The sequence below is a fragment of the Monodelphis domestica genome, chromosome 5, assembly GCF_027887165.1.
Source record: "Monodelphis domestica isolate mMonDom1 chromosome 5, mMonDom1.pri, whole genome shotgun sequence".
Lineage (NCBI taxonomy): Eukaryota > Metazoa > Chordata > Mammalia > Didelphimorphia > Didelphidae > Monodelphis > Monodelphis domestica.
In genome coordinates this window covers 250,963,047-250,981,782 of record NC_077231.1, presented here as the reverse complement: position 1 = coordinate 250,981,782, position 18,736 = coordinate 250,963,047, and the positions used below count along the sequence as shown (strand labels likewise).

The 18,736-nt window shown below is 36.5% G+C and overlaps 1 protein-coding gene across 23 annotated transcripts in view; it reads right to left on the bottom strand.

The window, feature by feature from the left end:
- PARD3 (par-3 family cell polarity regulator) overlaps positions 1-18,736 on the bottom strand; it is a 730,632-nt gene that overhangs the window by 23,883 nt on the left and 688,013 nt on the right. For all 23 annotated transcript variants that reach the window (XM_056800896.1, XM_007504759.3, XM_007504751.3 and 20 more), the window contains one exon: positions 661-781. In XM_056800896.1, the coding sequence (XP_056656874.1) occupies positions 661-781 (121 nt within the window). The remainder of the gene's footprint in view (positions 1-660; positions 782-18,736) is intronic.

Here is an 18,736-nt window from a genome sequence, read left to right as displayed (position 1 = left end):
AAAATAAATTTATAAATATAAATTTAAAATACAAAATTTTTCAATTAAAATATTTTCCATTTTTTAAAAAAGTTGGAATATTTTTCGAGTATAATACAACAGTTCATCTTTTGTTTGGTCTTGGGGGAGGGAGAATTTTTTGCATAGTTGTGTGTGCCTGTGTGCCATCAAGACCCCTAACTTGTGGGAGGGGTTTGTGGTGTCTTAATTTGCTGTGTCCTTTTTCTCTTTTTATCTCTATTGCCTAACACAGTCCCTGGTACAGAGTAGGTACTCAATAAATGCTCATCAATTAACTGACAGAAAATTCTTTTTGAATCACTTTATTTTGGCTTCATGATTTTGAGAAGTGCTTGTCTATAGAAAATCTTTATCTAAATCCTCATCAGACAGCATCAACAATGTATATTGGTCCACATGACTTTTGCTATGGCTTGCCACAAAGCAGATGATGTCCTATAAGCAAAGGACAGATGGCTCAACAAGATATGAAATTAAATTAGCAAAGATGGAGCACAGATGGAGAAAGAAAGGTCGAGATGCGAAAGGTCAAAGGAATATGACTTCATGTTGCATGGGGGACCAAGGTCATAGCTGAATGGCCATTGGCAGAGGGAAAGCTATAGGGTTCTTTAATGAATGAAAGAATCACATACTCACCCAGGGTTGTTCAAAACTATAGGTACGCCTTCGATCCTCGACATCTTCATCTTGCTTTGCTTGCTGAAATTCTTGCCTCAGACGTTGTATCCGATCATGGTTGCTAGGAGTCGATCTGTTGCTAAAATAGAGAAGGGGGGCAAAGAAGACACTTGAGAACTGTAATCTGTGAATTGCAGTTGCTAGGGGGAAATGGCAGCTTGCTGTGAAATGACACTACTTTAGAAGGAGTGAAAGAATTTTAAAACAATCTGTGAGCATTTAAAATATGTTTTTCATTTTCTTATTATGATTAAAGCTTATTTGAATTATTTAAGACAAATGCCCAATGAAGTGAGAAGTATTTTAGCAGATTCAAAAAATAATAATCATTTAACATCCTAGCATTTTCCAAAGCAACTGGCATACTTGAGTAACCATTACCCAAGATGATGCTTACTCAAGGACTTTTTGAACCAAAGATTATTAACATATCACAAATTCAAGAACTGAAACAAGCAGTTAGATCTGTTTCTTCATTAACATTCATATCTGTGCCCCCAAACTCCCATAAGGCATCTTTAGAAGTTTAAAAATGTAATATGCCAGGATAGCTAGGTGGCTTAATGCATATAGAGTCAGGCTTGGAGAAAGGAGATGCTGGGTTCAAATCTCATCTCAGATACTTCCTACTGTGTGACCCTGGGAAAGTCACTTAACCCCATTTACCTAATCCATATCACTTTTCTGACTTGGAACCAATACTTAGTATTGATTCTAAGCAGGAAGGTAAGGGTTTTTAAAAAGAAGAAGAAGAAGAATTTGACACCCAAAGCAAATGTAGATCAGTCACAAAAAAATAAATCAAAGTCCAAGCTTAAATCACTTATATTCTAAATCTAGTGATTTGGGGACCTAATCAAATACTTCTTAGTATTGTAATATAATGGAGATTAAATTTAGTTTCTTCATCTGTAAAATAGGCATCCCTATTTACCTCACAGGATCCAATGATTTATGAATAAAGGAAAGTAATGGAAAAACTATAGAAACTTAGAAAATATATGATATATGATGAATATACTATGTTATATAATAAGAAAAATATGGAAAACAGAAAACCCTGAAAAAATCTCTGGAAGTATCCAGCTAGTCTCCTAGTGAAAGGCAACCAACAGATATCCTTTATTCTCCCCTGGTATCTACTCACTCTCAAGACAATTTAGAAGAAGGACCTAAACATATTGAGATGACCTCACTGTGGATACTTTTACTTGTAGGAGCAGAGACAAGAGCTACATAAAATGGGTAGATATGCATAGGTTAACATCTACATCATAGAAATAACCACCTACAACAATAAGATCAAAGATTTACCAAGGTTATAATATATATTCTCTCCCAGAGAAAGGCTCATTTTCTTGAGTTCAAATTTAGCCTGACACATTTTAGCTTGTGATCCTGGGAAATTCATTCAACTCTGTTAGCCTCAGTTTCCTCATCTGTAAAATGAGCTGGAGAAGGAAATGGCAAACTGCTTCAGTACCTCAGCCAAGAAAATCCTCAATAAATAGAATAATGAAGAGTTACACACTACTGAAATGAATGAGCATCTATCTCACCAGTGAGGTGGGATGCACTTTATGAACTGGAACCAAAGCTTAGAATTCTTAGAGCACAAAGAAGTCAAATCAACCAACATCTGTTAAGCTCCTACTATGTGTCTATGTACCTTGCCAGGTGGAGATGAATTCTATTTCACTGAAAAAGGGCCCATGCCCCTCACTGTTTAAAGTTTTCCTTACATTGGTTGAGAGATCCTAGCCAATTCAATTATCCAAAAATAATACATGATGAGAGGAAAGCTGACCATAGACTACCTATATAGATATATACACATTAATGGATCTTGGAGATATAAAGATTCAGACAGAAAAAAAAATGTTTGTTAAAGAGCAATATTAAAAAAATACAAACTCTACTCTTTCATTATTTAATTGAGCAAGTCGCCTTCAGATCCGCATTTTTAACAATTTTATTAGTCTCTTGCATATTATATCAATTCATTCCACTTTGTTATTTTCCCAAGTCCATAAGAGGCTGTCATCCCTTTGTTCAGTTTCTGACAAATCTTTTAAACCAATCAGCCCAAGAGCATTAATGGTTAATGGACCTGTAAAATGTTTTTGACAATACAGAGCTTTGGAGCAACATTTGATTACGACTTCACTACTACCGTAGCTTCCTTCTACTTTTCTGTGAGGCAGAATAATGCAATTTCACTTTGTTATTTAAAATCATATAGAGCATTTTGAACTGTTCTAAAACATAAATTTGTTGTAATGGCTACCCCAGGTAATACCCTAATCCATGGCGCCCTTTGTCCCTTCTTTATGGGAAACGGTAATGAAACATGCCCAAAGAATGGCTAATTTCCTAAGACAAAGAGATAGAAAAGTGAATGTTCATTAATCTCATTGCTGTCTTTCCAGCTGTCTTTTTTTTTGGGGGGGGGTGTTTTGTTTCTGACATACTTGATAGATTTTAATGTGAACATTGTAGGAAGCCTGACAAACAAATATCTTACATCAAGTTTATCCAGAAGCATTTTTTTCCCTTCATTTTTAGTATGTTATTGTAGGCTTCCTTAACCCTAGAATTCTTGTCTTCTCAAAGCCCAAATCAATTTTTAAAACTCCCAACACATTAGAGAAATCCAGGCTGAGAAAGAGATGAATCAAACGCTCCTAATTTATATACTGAATGAAGTGAGGTTCCTGAAAGTCCTCATGTTACCCAAAGGGTAGGATGAACCCTGGAAGTTATATCTTCTTTAGTTCTCAAATTCTCTGCTACACTTACACCTACCCCAATGCAAAGAAAGTCCTGTTATTTAACAAGCAGAAAACTAGCTTTCTTTCAATTGCTCAAACAAGCTCCATTGACTTTCCTGAGGCTAGTGAAGTCATTTTCAAGCCAGAATTGGAAACAGAAGCTGCCAGGGTTTCAGGGATTAAGGAGGACTTCCAAGGTCTGGATTCTTGACAGGCAGATCAGCTGCTTCAGAGTGAAACTAATAGCGAACATTTATAAATCACTTTTAAGTTCATAATGTACCTTACAATATATTTCATTTTTATCCTTACAACAACTCTGGGAGGTAGGGGCTAATGTTATTTCATTTTACAGATGAGGCAACCAAGGCAGATAGAGGTTAAGTGATTTTTCTCATGGTCACTCAGCTAGGAAGTGTCCAAGGTAAGATTTGAACTTGGGTCTTCCTGATTCCAGCTTCAGTACTCTCTCCATTCAAGCACCTAGTTAACTAGAAGGGATGTCTAATTGTCATTATCTTGGTCCACTTTTGGTTCTCTGAAATTATTAAGTTGACTCTAAAGTCAAGAAAGCCAAAAACATTATTGTTATCATTATTATCTTTAACATACGTGATTATTGTTCTCTAAGGCAAATGGTCCAAGCCAGGCTGCTCACTGGTATTCTTTTGAATTTTATTTAATTAGATGATTTAGAATAATTTTTCATAGTTACAAGACTTATGCTCCTTCCCTCCCCTCCCTTCACCCCCCTCCCATATATGATGCACTGGGTTTAACATGTGCCATTGATCAAGACCCATTTCCTTATTATTAGTATTTGCACTAGGGTGATCTTTTAGAGTCCACTTTCCCAGTCACAGCCCCACCAACCCATGTGATCAAGTGGTTGTTTTTCTTCTGTGTTTCTTTTCCCACAGTTCTTCCTTTGGGTGTGGATAGCATCTTTCTCATATGTCCCTCCAAATGGTTCTGGATCACTGCATCGCCACTAATGAAGAAGTCCCTTACACTCAATTGTACCACAGTGTATCAGTCTCTGTGTACAATGTTCTCCTGGTTCTGCTCCTTTCACTCTGCATCAATTCCTGGAGGTCATTCCAGTTCCCATGGAATTCCTCCGCTTTATTATTCCTTTGAGCACAATAGTATTTCATCACCAACATATACCACAATTTGTTCAGCCATTCCCCAGTTGAAGGGCATCCCCTCATTTTCCAATTTTTTGCCACCACAAAGAGTGCAGCTATGGATATTCTTTTACATGTCTTTTTCCTTATTATCTCTTTGGGGTACAAACTCAGCAGTAGTATTTATGAGAAAAAGCCCAGTGATGCCAGCTGAGGCATTAAACCAATAAGATTGGTGGGCAGGCCAATAAACCCAAACTTGGTGGAAAACTAAAGTGCTTCTCAGCCATAGAAAAAGCCCTCTATTGTGTGAAACCATAGAGAAAGTGAGAGAGGACTCTTATGGAAGGTCTTTCAGAAGAAATATGGGGCCCAGGAATCTTGAAGTTAGTCAGATTTCTTTCTTTATCTCATTAGCCCCAGTGTGTTAGGAGACCTGTGTTCTAGCTCGGCTATTCACTAACTAGCACCAGGATATTGGGAACAAACAACAGAATGGTGGGAGAGCCCTGGTTTAGAGTCAGAGGACCAGCATTCCAATTCTAGGTGTGCCATTTAACTGTATGTTAAATGGATGAGCCACAAAACTCATGTTTCTTCAAACTTAAATGATGACTAGATGGTCGATAGGTTCTTTAGAAGAGGCATAAGAGCCAGTTTGTGAGGTGGTAGGTAGCATTGGTCCAGGAGAGAGGAAGATCTGAGTTCAAATCCAGTCTCAGACTCATAGTAGTTGTATGACCCTGGGCAAATCACTTAACCTTTATTAACCTCAGTTTATTCAACTGTAAAATTGGGAAAATAATAATACCTACCTCTCATGGTTGTTATGAGGATCAAATCAGATAGTATTTGTAAAAAGCACTTAATTCAGTTTCTGGCACACACAGTAGGCATTATATGAATGCTCAGTCCCTTATTCCTCTTCTATCTCTAAGTCTGTGATCTAAGGATGTCTCTGGGCTACAATTCCTTTCTATGTAAAGAGAAGATGTTGGTCTCAAAGATCTCTAAGTTCCTTCCCAGATTTCATATTATGTGAATCAATGAAAATCAGAATGCTGGGGCTCAGTACAATTTAGGATTTGGGTTTGCATTGACACTGGTGATAAAGGATGCCATGGAGCCATTATGGAATTTCTGAGCAGATTTTAAGTCAGAATAGTAGCAAGCAACTGTGGCTAGAAATCACCCTTTCCACCTATAATTAACATGGAAATTACAATCTCTCCTTTCTGATCCAGAATGCAGCACAGACCTCATGCCTTGGTCCCTTTCAGACTGAATTGTTGGAAAGTGCTTTACAGAAAGTTCCCCTTTAAGACCAGCTGGAAGCCTCAAATCATGCAGAATGCAGCCACCAGCCTATTTACAGGTGTGAGCCTCAGGGAGCTTTCTGCACCTGCGGTAGATGTACTCACTAATCTGACCATTTCCTTCTGGAGTGCAATGTAATGTGTTGACTTTAAACCTTAAAGGCTGTGCTGTTTGGGGACATTGGCTACTCCAGTATTGCTTCTCTCTGTAATGAAGCTGGCCCGATGCTTTTCTCCAAAGAATCCTAGGGATCACATTTCTGGGAACTGTAAAGAGGATATTTTCTTTATAAGCTAGCATCTCTGAGAGCACCTGCTTATCCTGACGAGCCAAGTACAGTGGCCTGCAGGGCCTCATGTCTGACCTTGCTTTTGAGCCTGGCATGCCCTGACAGATAAAAGTGATGATGTGACTAATGAATTTTTTATGGATTTAAAAATATTTTTAAATTTGCATTTTTAATTATGTAAATGGAATCCTGAGGCCCCAAAGCTTAGGACATAGCTTTGAGAATCAAAAATCAATCAGGGAAAATATTCATACATATTTTAGTAAGAAGATCTAATTCTGGGAGCTGTATACTAGTTGGTCTAAAACTTTTCCATCCTATCTTCCCCTGTGTCTTCGATGAAAGAACAACAAACATGACAAGACTGTTTATGTTATTAAGGGAGAAATGGTTAAGTAATTAGTTGAAGAGAGGAGTATCTAACCAAGAAGGGTGGAAGGAAAGTTTATTCTGATACCCTTTCCTAGAATGCCTTTCCTTTGCTCTTTATTGCTATCTAAATCTCACCCATGAAATAGGGCTCAATTCAAGTCTCATCTCTGTTATGATTTCCCCAACTACTGAAGCCCATTTTGATCTCCCCATTCTGGAAACTTGATAGTCGAAACTCCACAATATAATATTTGATTAAAAACTCTCTTATGTGATTCTCTAGTTATTACAATCTCTCTGTCTCTGTGTCTGTCACTCTCTCTGTGTCTTTCTTTATCTCTCCAAATGTAAGTTTCTTGAGGGCAGGTATTATTTGAAAAAATGTCCCCTGGCAACATCTTGTTCAGTGCTAAACAGGAGGCAAGTAATAAAAACTTTAATTTAATAATTTATTATCGATGCACATTTATCAAGCACCTTCTATGGACAATCCATTCTTCTAGGCATTGTACAGATGATGAAGGAAAAATAGAGATGTGCATTTGTAAAATAAAGAAGTTAATGAGGAAAACAAATAATTTCTTCCAGGTTAAAATCCCATAACCCTTTCTCAGGGCTACATCCTAATATGAGGGAAATAACTCCATATAAATAACCATGATAAAAGGGAGAGCAATAGACACAGTGGAAAGCCCAAGACAGAGTATTATGGAAAATTTGAGGAGAGTGAGCTCATATACAGCTAAGTGAGGGTGGAGTAAGTAGAATTTAGGAAGGAGGGCACCTCAATACAAATGAAAGTCTACTGTATAAATGGAGAATTTGAACCTTTGACTTCATTCCCCAGAAGTCCTTAGTATTACCCAAAATTCCCTATAATCTCTTCTGCGTCTCCATATTGGCAAGATCATGTTATTGGTATTTAAGTGGATGTATGCTCCTCCCATGCTCTTTTTTTGATCTGCAATTGGGCTGAATTCAGGCAGTTCTTTTGCTTTAGTTATTATTAATAAAACTTTATAAAATCTAATATTTAGTTATTGTATTTTAATTTTAATCTTTACACTACTGAACACATTCCAGACAGAGGGAAAACCATAAACAAAAACCTGGAGACAGGATAGGACAACAGGCATCATAGGGACAGAGCAATATAAATGGACTGGAAAAGATCTTACATGAAGGGGAGAAGAAGATGACAAAGCTGAAGAAAGGTGTCATTATAAAGGAGAAATAGAAGGCACATGTAGAATGATTAGCCCAGGCAGAGATTAGGGCCATCTTATCTTCTGGGTCTGGAGGAACAATGGAAAGGATGTACCAGGACCTTTAGAAGTTTAAAGGAGAGGAGGAAGAGTTGAATGAGTTCCTATGGAATAGTTCTAATTTTTTCCACTTTGGAAGGAACCTGAGATAATCCCAGAGAATGAGGGGAAAAAATATGGATATGGGGTCTTGCAGAATCAAGAAGTCTGAAATCGCCATTGTAAAGAATGGGATACAGTTGACAAGTAATGAATGACAAGTTTGTCATATACTTGATTCAGTTCATATCAAATCATGAATTCCTTTTTTTAGGCTGCTCAAGATTAGGAGGAGAGCAAACAAAAGAGAGGAGTTGCCCTGAGTAGTGATGAGTACAACAGGAATGGTCCAAGGTCAATAAGGGGTTTAAAGGCAAGAAGAAGGAGATATAACCAAAAGCACCGATAAACTGGAAAATGAGAAAAAAATCAAGAAACTAAGAAACACAATGGGGGGGGGGGAAATATGAAAAACATTAAAGTAGGTGAATTTAGGATGAATGTAGGGCAAGAGATGTGTGATAAGAAAGGGGAACTTCTGAGTTCAAGATCTTGTATATAGAACAAATTCAAGTTATGGTGAGCCCAAAGTTATCTCCACCAAGAATTAATGTAGTACTTAAAGGGTTCTAAGTATTTTCATCAAATGAATCCTATAAGGTAAGGGGTGTGGTTTTTCCTTCTCATTTTTGGACATACATTTGTGATTTAATCTTTATGGGAAGCTGGTGTGGAATTTCCCTTATCAATAGAGTTGTGGAGACTTACCTCCTGGAGGCACAGAAAGATTGTGGTTTGCCCAGCATCTCATAGTATATGTAGGAGACTGGATTAGAATTGAGGTCTTTTGGGTTCTGCAGCCAATACTAGATCCATTTTGGTATACTTTCTTTCAAGATAGATAGTACAAGTATTATTCTTTCCATTTTATAGAGGAAGTGACTAGGCTGAGGATTCAAGGGACTTTTCAAAAATCACTCAGCCTTGACTTTGGTGCTAGCTTAAGGGATTGGAGCTAGAACATAAAAACTTAAGTGTCTTCCAATCCAATAATTTTTCAACTCTATTATATCCCTTTCAACCTTGATGCTTCCCATGAAGGGTGGCTGAATTGGAGCATATGGAATGGAGGGTAAGTGCTTTGAAAGCTATAAAATAACATATATAACACAAGGTAGTGTTTCTATCCTTGGCCATCAGCTTGCATGAGAAAATAACATTGGAATTTGAAGCATTCCCTGGAAATTTGTTAACGAGCCCCTTCTCTTTGGCTAGCACATCTAGAATTTCAATGCCAATATAGATCATCCAATAGCACTGAATTCTGATGATGACTCAGGTCTACATTTTCTTGCAAACTGGGGATCTTGAGGTCCAGTTAAAAAAGTCACATCACACTTCTGATTGAAATTTGATTTAGTTGTCCTAAAATGTAATACTGGATGTATGTCCCTCAAATTATATGAATTTGCAAAAGCTTAGGTACCTGTTAAAAATTTGGTGTCAGCCACCAAAAATTCTTTTGCCAAAGACTTTTGTACTTTCCCAGAGTATTGATTAGCTCTATGCAATTAACTTTTTAGCAGGACAGAAATAACATTTCAAATAATGATGAATTTACCATCCACATTTAGTATTACATTACTTCTGGTACAAAATGAGTTAATAAAACATCATTCATTTTTCATCCAAAAAAATCCATAAAAGACATTTCCAAAGCAACTCAAAGATCTTGAAAATAATGAGCTGCACACACTCAAGTGCACTTTGCTGTTGATGCTTCTCTAGCTCCCTTAGATGTCTCTAGCACATTCCAAGGGGACAAAACACTCCAATGTAACTCACTGGGAAATCCTTCAGGTGGATGGAACTTTGCTGATACTTCAAAGTCCTTCCTGACCTGAGCTTTTCACATTCAACACTTCTGCTGAATTCTGTGTTTTTTCCTCTGGCAGCTTTCACAGTACACCACCTACCTCTTCAGGAAATAGTGCTCCTAGCCTAGACCTGTGCACTCAGAAATCCTGGTTTCCTGGACCAATTTTTTCAGTGCCTGTTTAAATTCTTTGGGAAACAGATGTAATCTACACAGTAGGATGCTCATGTTTTAGTTCAACCATTACAGGGAATGTATTTCTTTATTGACTTCCAAGGGAGTTAGGCATACAGAAGGGCTAAGGACTCCTGTCCATTATGTAAAACACCCACCCTCCAGGACTAGTGCTTTTTTTTTTTTTAAGCTTTCCAGTAGAAGCAAATTAGAGCACTTTCCCCCCCTTCCTTCCCCAATTAGCAATTGTTCTTGGATAAACATCAAAGGAAAAGCTTTTAGTACTTTTCCTTTGTACAAATGGTCAATCTGAAAATCAGCTTCTCTATGAATGTCACTTAAAACAGACACCCGGATCAGCATGGGCTAGAAATGCCCCTGAAAGCATGGCACAGATAGGGCAGCCCTGTCATGTAGCTTTAGTAAGAGGCAGCTAGCAATGACCATCAGCATCTCAGATCATTAAGCAATGTCTCACTGTGATGTCATGCACTGATGTTCAGAGCTGCCATCTTTTCAAAACAGACACATTGTCAGTGTGATAAAGTAGCTACCAACACAGGGACAGAAAGAACAAATATCATTAGCCTGGAGAGGAATGGGCCAGGACCCTAACGACAATACCAGAAAGTCCCTTCAGACAGCCTTCTTTCTCACCGGACAGCGATTTCATCCAATATTCCTGCTCTTGGGATCGCTAAACAGTTATAACCTACAGATGTCAGAACAGCGTTCTTAATTGCTGTAAATGAGTGAGCAAACACAGATTCCTCATTAAACTCATTAAATCCCTTTTAGTGGAAGGTACTTCAAATCAGGAGTATTCTTCTGAAACTCACTGGTACAGGGAGGGATACCAGCACAACACTGAGCTGTCTTCATTCAGCAAAGGCCCACCTCTTGAAGGTGTGTTCAGTCTAACAAGAGGGGTGTCAAGCAGCCAAGCATCTTTCTGGCCAATTTTGTAACTTGGAGCCACTTTCTAAAGCAGGTACAAAAGGAATCTAGATCTGCTGTAAACCATGGAAAGTAGGGGTTTAATGGATCCTTGCACTTCCTTCCATGGTGCTTAGTCCAAGCAGAAGAGCATGGCTACCATCCTTTGTACAAATGAAGAGACTTCCATTGCCAAGTTCCAAAGAAAAGGAGAGGAAAGTGGAAACCACTGTAGAAAAGTGAACTCCAAATCAGGCAAAAGCATTTAAGTCAAGTGGGCTGAGAAGGATGGGACTTCCTCATTCTTTTGTTGCTCTTTTCCTCAAGTTGCAAGATTTATGAGGGATGGTGGGGTGGGTGGGAGGTTTAAACCAAGAAATGTATCAATTACTCAACTACAAATAAAAATAACTTCTCTGCCCAAGCTTCATTAAGTTTTATCAGCCAGTATCTTGGGGTTTTACACTCAAACCACAGGTCATAAATTCACAGTAAATCCCCCATATGTTCACCAAACACCTGAATTCAATTTCTCTTTTTGTTGTGGAGTTGGAATGTGCTGCTCAAATTAATTATGCATGCAAAGTTAGTTCCTAACAAGGGCAGCTTCTTCTTTAGTGAAGGGTAGACATAACATTTGAAATTCTTGACACAGATCTTTTTCAATCTTAGCCTATTTCTGTGAGTATAAAAATATGATGCCCCCACCAATTTGTGCCTTGGAAAAATGACGATGGGAAGTCTCTTGCTTTAATTCCTGTATTTTTTTCTCCCTCCCTCACATTAAATGCAAAGATCAACATCTGACAAATAGCTTTCAGTATAGGGGGAGAAGAAGGAAGGCCTCAGAGAGGGATGTCATTAAAAACAATATTGGGATGAATGCTCACATTTAGCTTGCGTTTTTAAAAAAAGCTTTAGTGAGGAGTTGTACCTATGTATATGTGTGAAATTAGCTATTTAGTCAAATTTTTGTCATTTCCAGTTTATTTTCACAGTTTCCCTCATCATCTGTAACATGAAAAGAATTATGAGAAACTTATGCAAATCCCAAAGGCGCTCACTTTCTCCAGCTGATAAAATTCATTTCCAGATTCTGACACCCATGATTTGTTGTCCATTTCACACCAATTTCAGTGCAATAAATCATAACAAATTAAAAACATACAGCTATATTCTCTGGGTTAAAAAGGTGGTTACCGAGGCTGTTAATACAAGCGCCTGCCTTGAGTGTGATCACCCCAGCCTTCCAAAGGCTTTGGAAGATGGGGAGGTCACCTCATGACATTAGATTCCTCAAACTCTCAGGACCAGATTTCACTCCCAGTCCCTCTGTGGTCATTCTGTAACAGGGCCATCATTTTATAACCAGCAAAATCTCCGGAATGCACCCGTAGCCCCTTTTATTGCCGCCATCACTCTTCCTTATTAGCCTGTCACTGATCTCATGCAAGAGCAAGAGACATTTAGCTTTACTTTTCAGGGGAATTCCTTTAGCTACAAAGGAAAAACAAATATTTTAGGACCCAGAAATAAACACGTGAAAACAGAGAGTCTGCGGCTGGTGGTGAAGGAAGGTGTTCCTGGCTGTCTTTAGATTTCACAAAAATAACATCAGCCATTTTCTAACTAAAAGTGATGGTGATGTCTACAACAAATACAATCTCAATGATTTAGTCTGTTTTAAACTCAATACAAAAGTTAACACTACATGGTATAAATTTAGAGGGGAAAAGGAAAGAAAGTTATCATGGCAAAATTGTGCTATGATTTTTTTTTTGAAATATAGTGTTAGGGCTATTTAAAACAGTAACAAAAAGGTGTGTGTGTGTGTGTGTGTGTGTGTGTGTGTGTGTGTGTGTGTGTGTACGTGTGCACACACACAGCATGAGTATGTTTAAAAACAACTAAATCCCAGAGTTTGGGAAACAAGACTGCATTAGACACATGACCTAACAAGGTGTCAGGCAAGTCCCACTGCCCCCAAGAAGTCTTCCAGGCCACTGAGCAGGCAATGTTGCTGATCTAAGTGTCTAAAAATAGAAGATATTTGTAAGGAAAAAATGAGTTCTAATTGTACATTTAGGTTTAAATGGCTACCTTTAGTTTTCAAGATGGGATTTAACTGCTTTCAAGCAAGACACCCTCTGTGGCATTTTTCTTTGCAAACTGTTCACTGAGGGGATGGTTTTGGGATTTGTGCCAAAAGTACATTTGCTTTTCACAGGTAACATGAGTTTCTGAATGTGTCTATTAAATGGAGAGAAAATATAAGGCATTGAAGAAGGTTATGGAGTTGGAGAAAGTTTTTATGGCTTATATTATTCATTCCCTAAAAATCACTGGGGACCTAAAGGTTAATCAGTTATGGTGCACAGCTTTAAAAAAATCCATGCTTTAAACTAAAATATATACTTATGCGGCTAGGTAGAAAGTAAATGAAATTTAATATCAGGGAAAATTTCAAAGAAGTGAAACATGCAGAAGGGAACAAATCACTACAAAAGTATGGAAAGACTGAAATAAAAAGCAATAGAGATGAAATTGTAAGACCTAATGGGTTTAAAGAGTTGATGCCAAAATAAAAAAAAAAAAGAATTAATGTTCTTTTTCATATTGGGAAAGGTTTTTTTATAACCCTAACATAGAAAGTAATTATGGTACAATTATTTTAATTCTTTAATCATGGGACTATTACACATATTTCAAGGCTAACATTTTCCTTGTTTTTGCATTCTCTCTGTCTAATGACAGCTTAATTACAAAATACCATATGAAAATTCAATCATATTGAGAGTTTAAAAAAATACCCCATGCAATGTTATGTGTAATGATCAGGTCTTTCTATCACTTCTTGACTGAAATTTTCCATTACATACTTGATTCAACTCAAAATAGAAACCGATGCGATTGGGGAAATATGTCGTCTGCCTGTTTCATGAATGCTTTCTTTTGCGTCCAACTCTTAAAATACATTTTGGATAGAATATTGTTGTTAAAAATGAACTCACTAATTAGTTTTCTTCTTAAAAGTTAAAAAAGGGATGTAGCCACATAAAGAGAGTGTTTATATCATTATTTTTGAATATTTTTTCAACATGGTGATTATCCTTTGTTCACGGAGTCTTGAGCATTAAGGTAAATGATTATTAGTCTTTATTTTCCTTTGGCCAACTTTTATATGGGTGGAAAAGTAAAAATAAAGTTAGACAGAACATCAACCAATGTTGTTAGCAGCTCTTGTCTATTGGTTTAGAATTGCTGGTGAATTTCAGTTCTCTATTATTTCTGTCCCATCTTCCACCCTTACCTCCATTGCTCTTGTTCCTCATCAGTAAAATGAGGTTAGAGGACATTATTGGGCTAAATAATCTTTAAGGTTCCTTTAGCTCTGAATCCATGATCTTGGGAAAACAGATCAATATTAAATCAAGTTGTTCAAATGTTAAACTAGAAAAAAAAAAAAGCATATCTACTTTGTGCTATTCCAAAGCTCCTGACCTGAATAAGTCTCCTGACATAATTGTAGTCAGTGGCTTACAATTGTATTATTATTTTTAACCAGAGTCCTATTTTAGAATTGATCCAAAAGAGCTTTTTTCTTTATCTTGTATCTAAATTAAAGTATCTTTTTTCTGATATTAATTAGATAGCTTCATTTGTGCTCTAATGGTAAGCTAGGATCACTGGTGATAGTTGGACTTCATTTTGAGGTTCACTCCACCAATTACTTTATTATCAAATCTTTGTTTCTTTTCTTCTTCTGCTAAATAATTGGCATATCCTATTACTATATCAAACATTCCGCCAGTCCTCTTTCTTCTTAAATTACATTTATCTAGTCTTAAGTTTTACTACTAGAGCTTCTTTGACACAAGCTGTCCTGAATTACATTACTTTTATACTAGCTGATGTCATATGTAACACACAGGTAGCATGTATTAGTGGAAATTCATGTGTCATGCAATCAGAAGTAAAATGGAATGCAGTATACTTCTGTATAACTGGGATTTTTAGCAAATGCATTATTGATAGAACATAATCTCCTTGACAATAGGGATTTTTTCTATGTTTCATTTTTCTAGCTCAGTACACCATAGATGTTAATGAATTCTTGTTGGCTAATTAGTTGATCAGATTGAAATACCTAAGTCATATATCTTTTTTTTGTTTCACATCTGAGAATTAAGCACTTTTCATAAGGTATATAGTCTACTTCCCTGACTTAATAAGTAGAATATTCTGAATACCTTTTTTTCTTCAATGATTTAAATTCTTAGGATTTAAGTCTTATGGTATTATTTTTAGCATTAATTATCACTACAGAATACTACTGAGATTATTCCAAAATTCCCAGTATAATTTAAGCTTTGATACACCTTGTTTATTCTGATGGCATAAGAGATTAATCCTAATGTGAAGTAATTTTAGGATATCCACAAGACCTTACTAAAAAAATTCTTATACTTTCCTCATTCTTTTGATGTCATTTGTGATTATCTCCTGAAATTATAGTGAGAAAACAAACAAATAAATAATTTAATCTGGTTGATTTACTGTGACCTCTTGTTGTTTCCTAGTTACTCAAAGTATTACTGTATTGTTTTTGGTAAATGTGGTTTTCAAATTCCATTGTAGGAAATAAAACTAGAAGAGGAAATGGTTAAACAGGAAAAAATAACTACAGAAAAATTTTCTGATGAAGACTTCTTTTCCAAGATCAATGAGAAATGAATTCAAATTTATAAGAACAAAATTCATTCCCTAATTGATAAATGGTCAAAGAGTATGAATAGGAAGTTTTTTAAGGGAAAAAATTTGAGCTACCAACAGTCATAAGAAGTCCTCAAATCATTATTGCAGAAATGAAAATTAAAGCAACACTGAGGCTGAACCACAAACCTATTGGGTTATCAAAGATGACCAAAGAAGGAAAATGATAAAATTTGGAGAGGGAGTAGGGAAAAGACACCCATTAATGCACTATTGATAGAGCTTTGGATTGATCTAGTTGTTCTGAAAAGAAATTTGGAAGAAAGCTCAAAAAAGTCATTTAACTTGCATATGCACTTTGGCCACTACTAGATATATGGCCAAAGAGATCAAAGAAGGAGGAAAAAAAGAGGGATGTACACAGAAACATTTATAGCAGTAAGTTTTGCAAAGAACTAAAAGATAAGAGGGAAATTTAGGAAATGGACAAATGATAGATATAGATATTCAAGGAATATTATTATACTGTAAGAAATTAGTAAAGGGATACTTTCAGAAAAACCTAGAAGAACTTATAAATTGATGCAGAGAAATTAGCAGAACCAGTAGAAAAAATTATCTATACTAATACAATATTGGAAAGGAAATTCTAAAAGACTTAAGAACTCTGATTATGGTGGTGATAAATAACCATTGCAGAGGATTGATGATGAAACATGTTACCCATCAGAAAGGGACAGACTCAAGGAGCAGAATGGGACATATATTTTTGGGTATGGTCAATTTGTTTGGTTTAACCATATCTATTTCTTATTAAGTTTTAGTTTTTCCCTTTTGAAATTTTAACAAAAAGTACTATTGTAGCTAACTGAAATAGCATTAAGGGGAATAACTAAGTGGTCTGCTCTTAGATGAATGTCATATTCATGAAACCGATTTTCTTTTTTTTTTCTCAATTCTAGTATTTATCTAACATCTTCATAGATATAAAAAAAATTTATGTTGAAATCCCAAACATGAATTGTTTAAAATATAGAAAGAAACCACTTGACCTAAAATCTATGTGACGAAAGACTTCTTCCTTCCACCCCCACAATGCTTTTCAAAGGCTTTACTTAACTTGGCACTTGACTAACTTAAAAATGACTTTCCTTTGAAAATCTCAATTTGGCACATTTAGAACCTTTAATAAGTATTTGTGCTTCTGCCATCTACAAAGAATTTTGGTGTTGTAATAAATTTCAAAGGGCTGGAAAACAACTTTCTGAACCCAGTTAGACTGGATGGCCAGCCAACGTATTACTAAGAAATGAGGAGAGAGAGTAAAGAAATAGGAACTCAGGTGCACATTTCAAGCAGAGCCTTAATGCCTAAAGGCTCACCATGGTGGTGGCTGTGCCAGCGTCTACGTGATGACAGATGAGAACGGGAAGGAACAAAGCATCTGTTAAAGCCCAGCATGGTTCTTTACAAACAGATTGTAACACTACATTTACTGTATCTTATACCTTGAACTGACACCCAAGTACCCAGGGTGGAGGGATACAATGCCAAAACCAAATGGAACTAATTATGCATTAGGTGGCAAGAGAGGCCCAGAACATCTGAGTGTTTTAATACATATTTCCACAATATTTTAACCTAGTCACTAAGCACAGAAAGATCCAGTAGTTTAATTGTTTTTGTAACAATAATACAACTGGAATTTCTTTTTGCAGAAAAGAAATGTGTTAAAAACCAAATATGAAAACATTAGACTGCAGGTGTCCCCAGAGCCAACTTCTGGACATGCTGACCCTACTCTGTATCAACATTATAATGTTGCAGACCTGTATCGCTATCATTTCGTCTTGCCTTGTCTCATATTGTAATGTCTCCACAGACTGGCACAGATATTGTTTCATTTTGATATCATAATAGTGTCTCTGTGGATTCTGCTTGACATTTTGTTTTGACATTATGTGACAATAGACCTCCATTGACATTTCATTTTGTCACTGTAACATTACTTCTATAGGTTTGCGCTGCAATAATGTGCTGCATTATTTTGTTTTGACATCAGAATGTCATCTCTGTGGACCTGGCACTGACACTGTCTTAAGAACTTTGTGAGGAGGCATGAGGTCCATAAAAATGTTTTTAGTAATTCCACACCAATTTGGCAACTATAGAATAACTTGGGCATAGTTGTGAGATATACACATATATATTTCTCATAAAGACATTTGAAAACACTTTTCTTCAAGTCACAGGCATTTAGTGCTATGGAATGTGCTTGAGCCTTGATCTGCCAAGAAAGTGTCAGCTAGTTAGTGCCTTTTCTACTTCAAACACTTGAGATAAGGAATCCTTGACCCCTTGCCACCAGTTGGAGCCTTTGGCCATTTCTTCAACCGATCTAGTCTGGAATTCAAGAATTTGAGCCTGAATTAAAATTCATTCTAGTCATTTTAAAAGTATCTATAAAACAAACACATTACAAGTGAAAAGATAAAGTGGCAGTAGTTTTTTGAGATATAACAAAGGACAAAAATCAAATTTCTGGAGAGGGGTTACAGAGAAGTTCCAAAAATCTATAAAGGTGTCAAGTTCTACAACAGAACCAAAGATTTTCTCTTTCCTGGTTCTCTTTCCTGCTCCCTTCATGAACTTTTAAGTCATTTCATTCTCAAAACTCTTCTGGAAAGATTTGTCATCCATTAGATCAATAGCTAGGGAAGCACCGTTCTCTGATATTATTTTCTCTTGAACAGAATACTCTCACTTCTGTCCCCATCTTCTACTGTGCAACCTTAGTCCTAACTCTTTCATACATATATTTTCCAAACATTTCAGGCCACACAGAACTTTTCTTATGAATTTTTTGTCTCTGACATTTATTTAATCTCAGCCTATTTCTTAAGTGCTATATGATTATATTAGTATTATCTCCTCAACTAAATTGTAACATAGGACTAACCAGAACTATGATATCAGTAATATAGGGAACAGGTGAGGAAACTCCTGCCAACAATGTAGGTTGGCACTACATTTGAAACTTATAGTGGGTAGTGGATAGAGAGCCAGTTCTGGAGACAAGAGGTCCTGGTTTCAAGTATAGCTTCAGATACTTCCTAGCTGTGTGACCCGAGGCTAATCACTTAACTCCTATT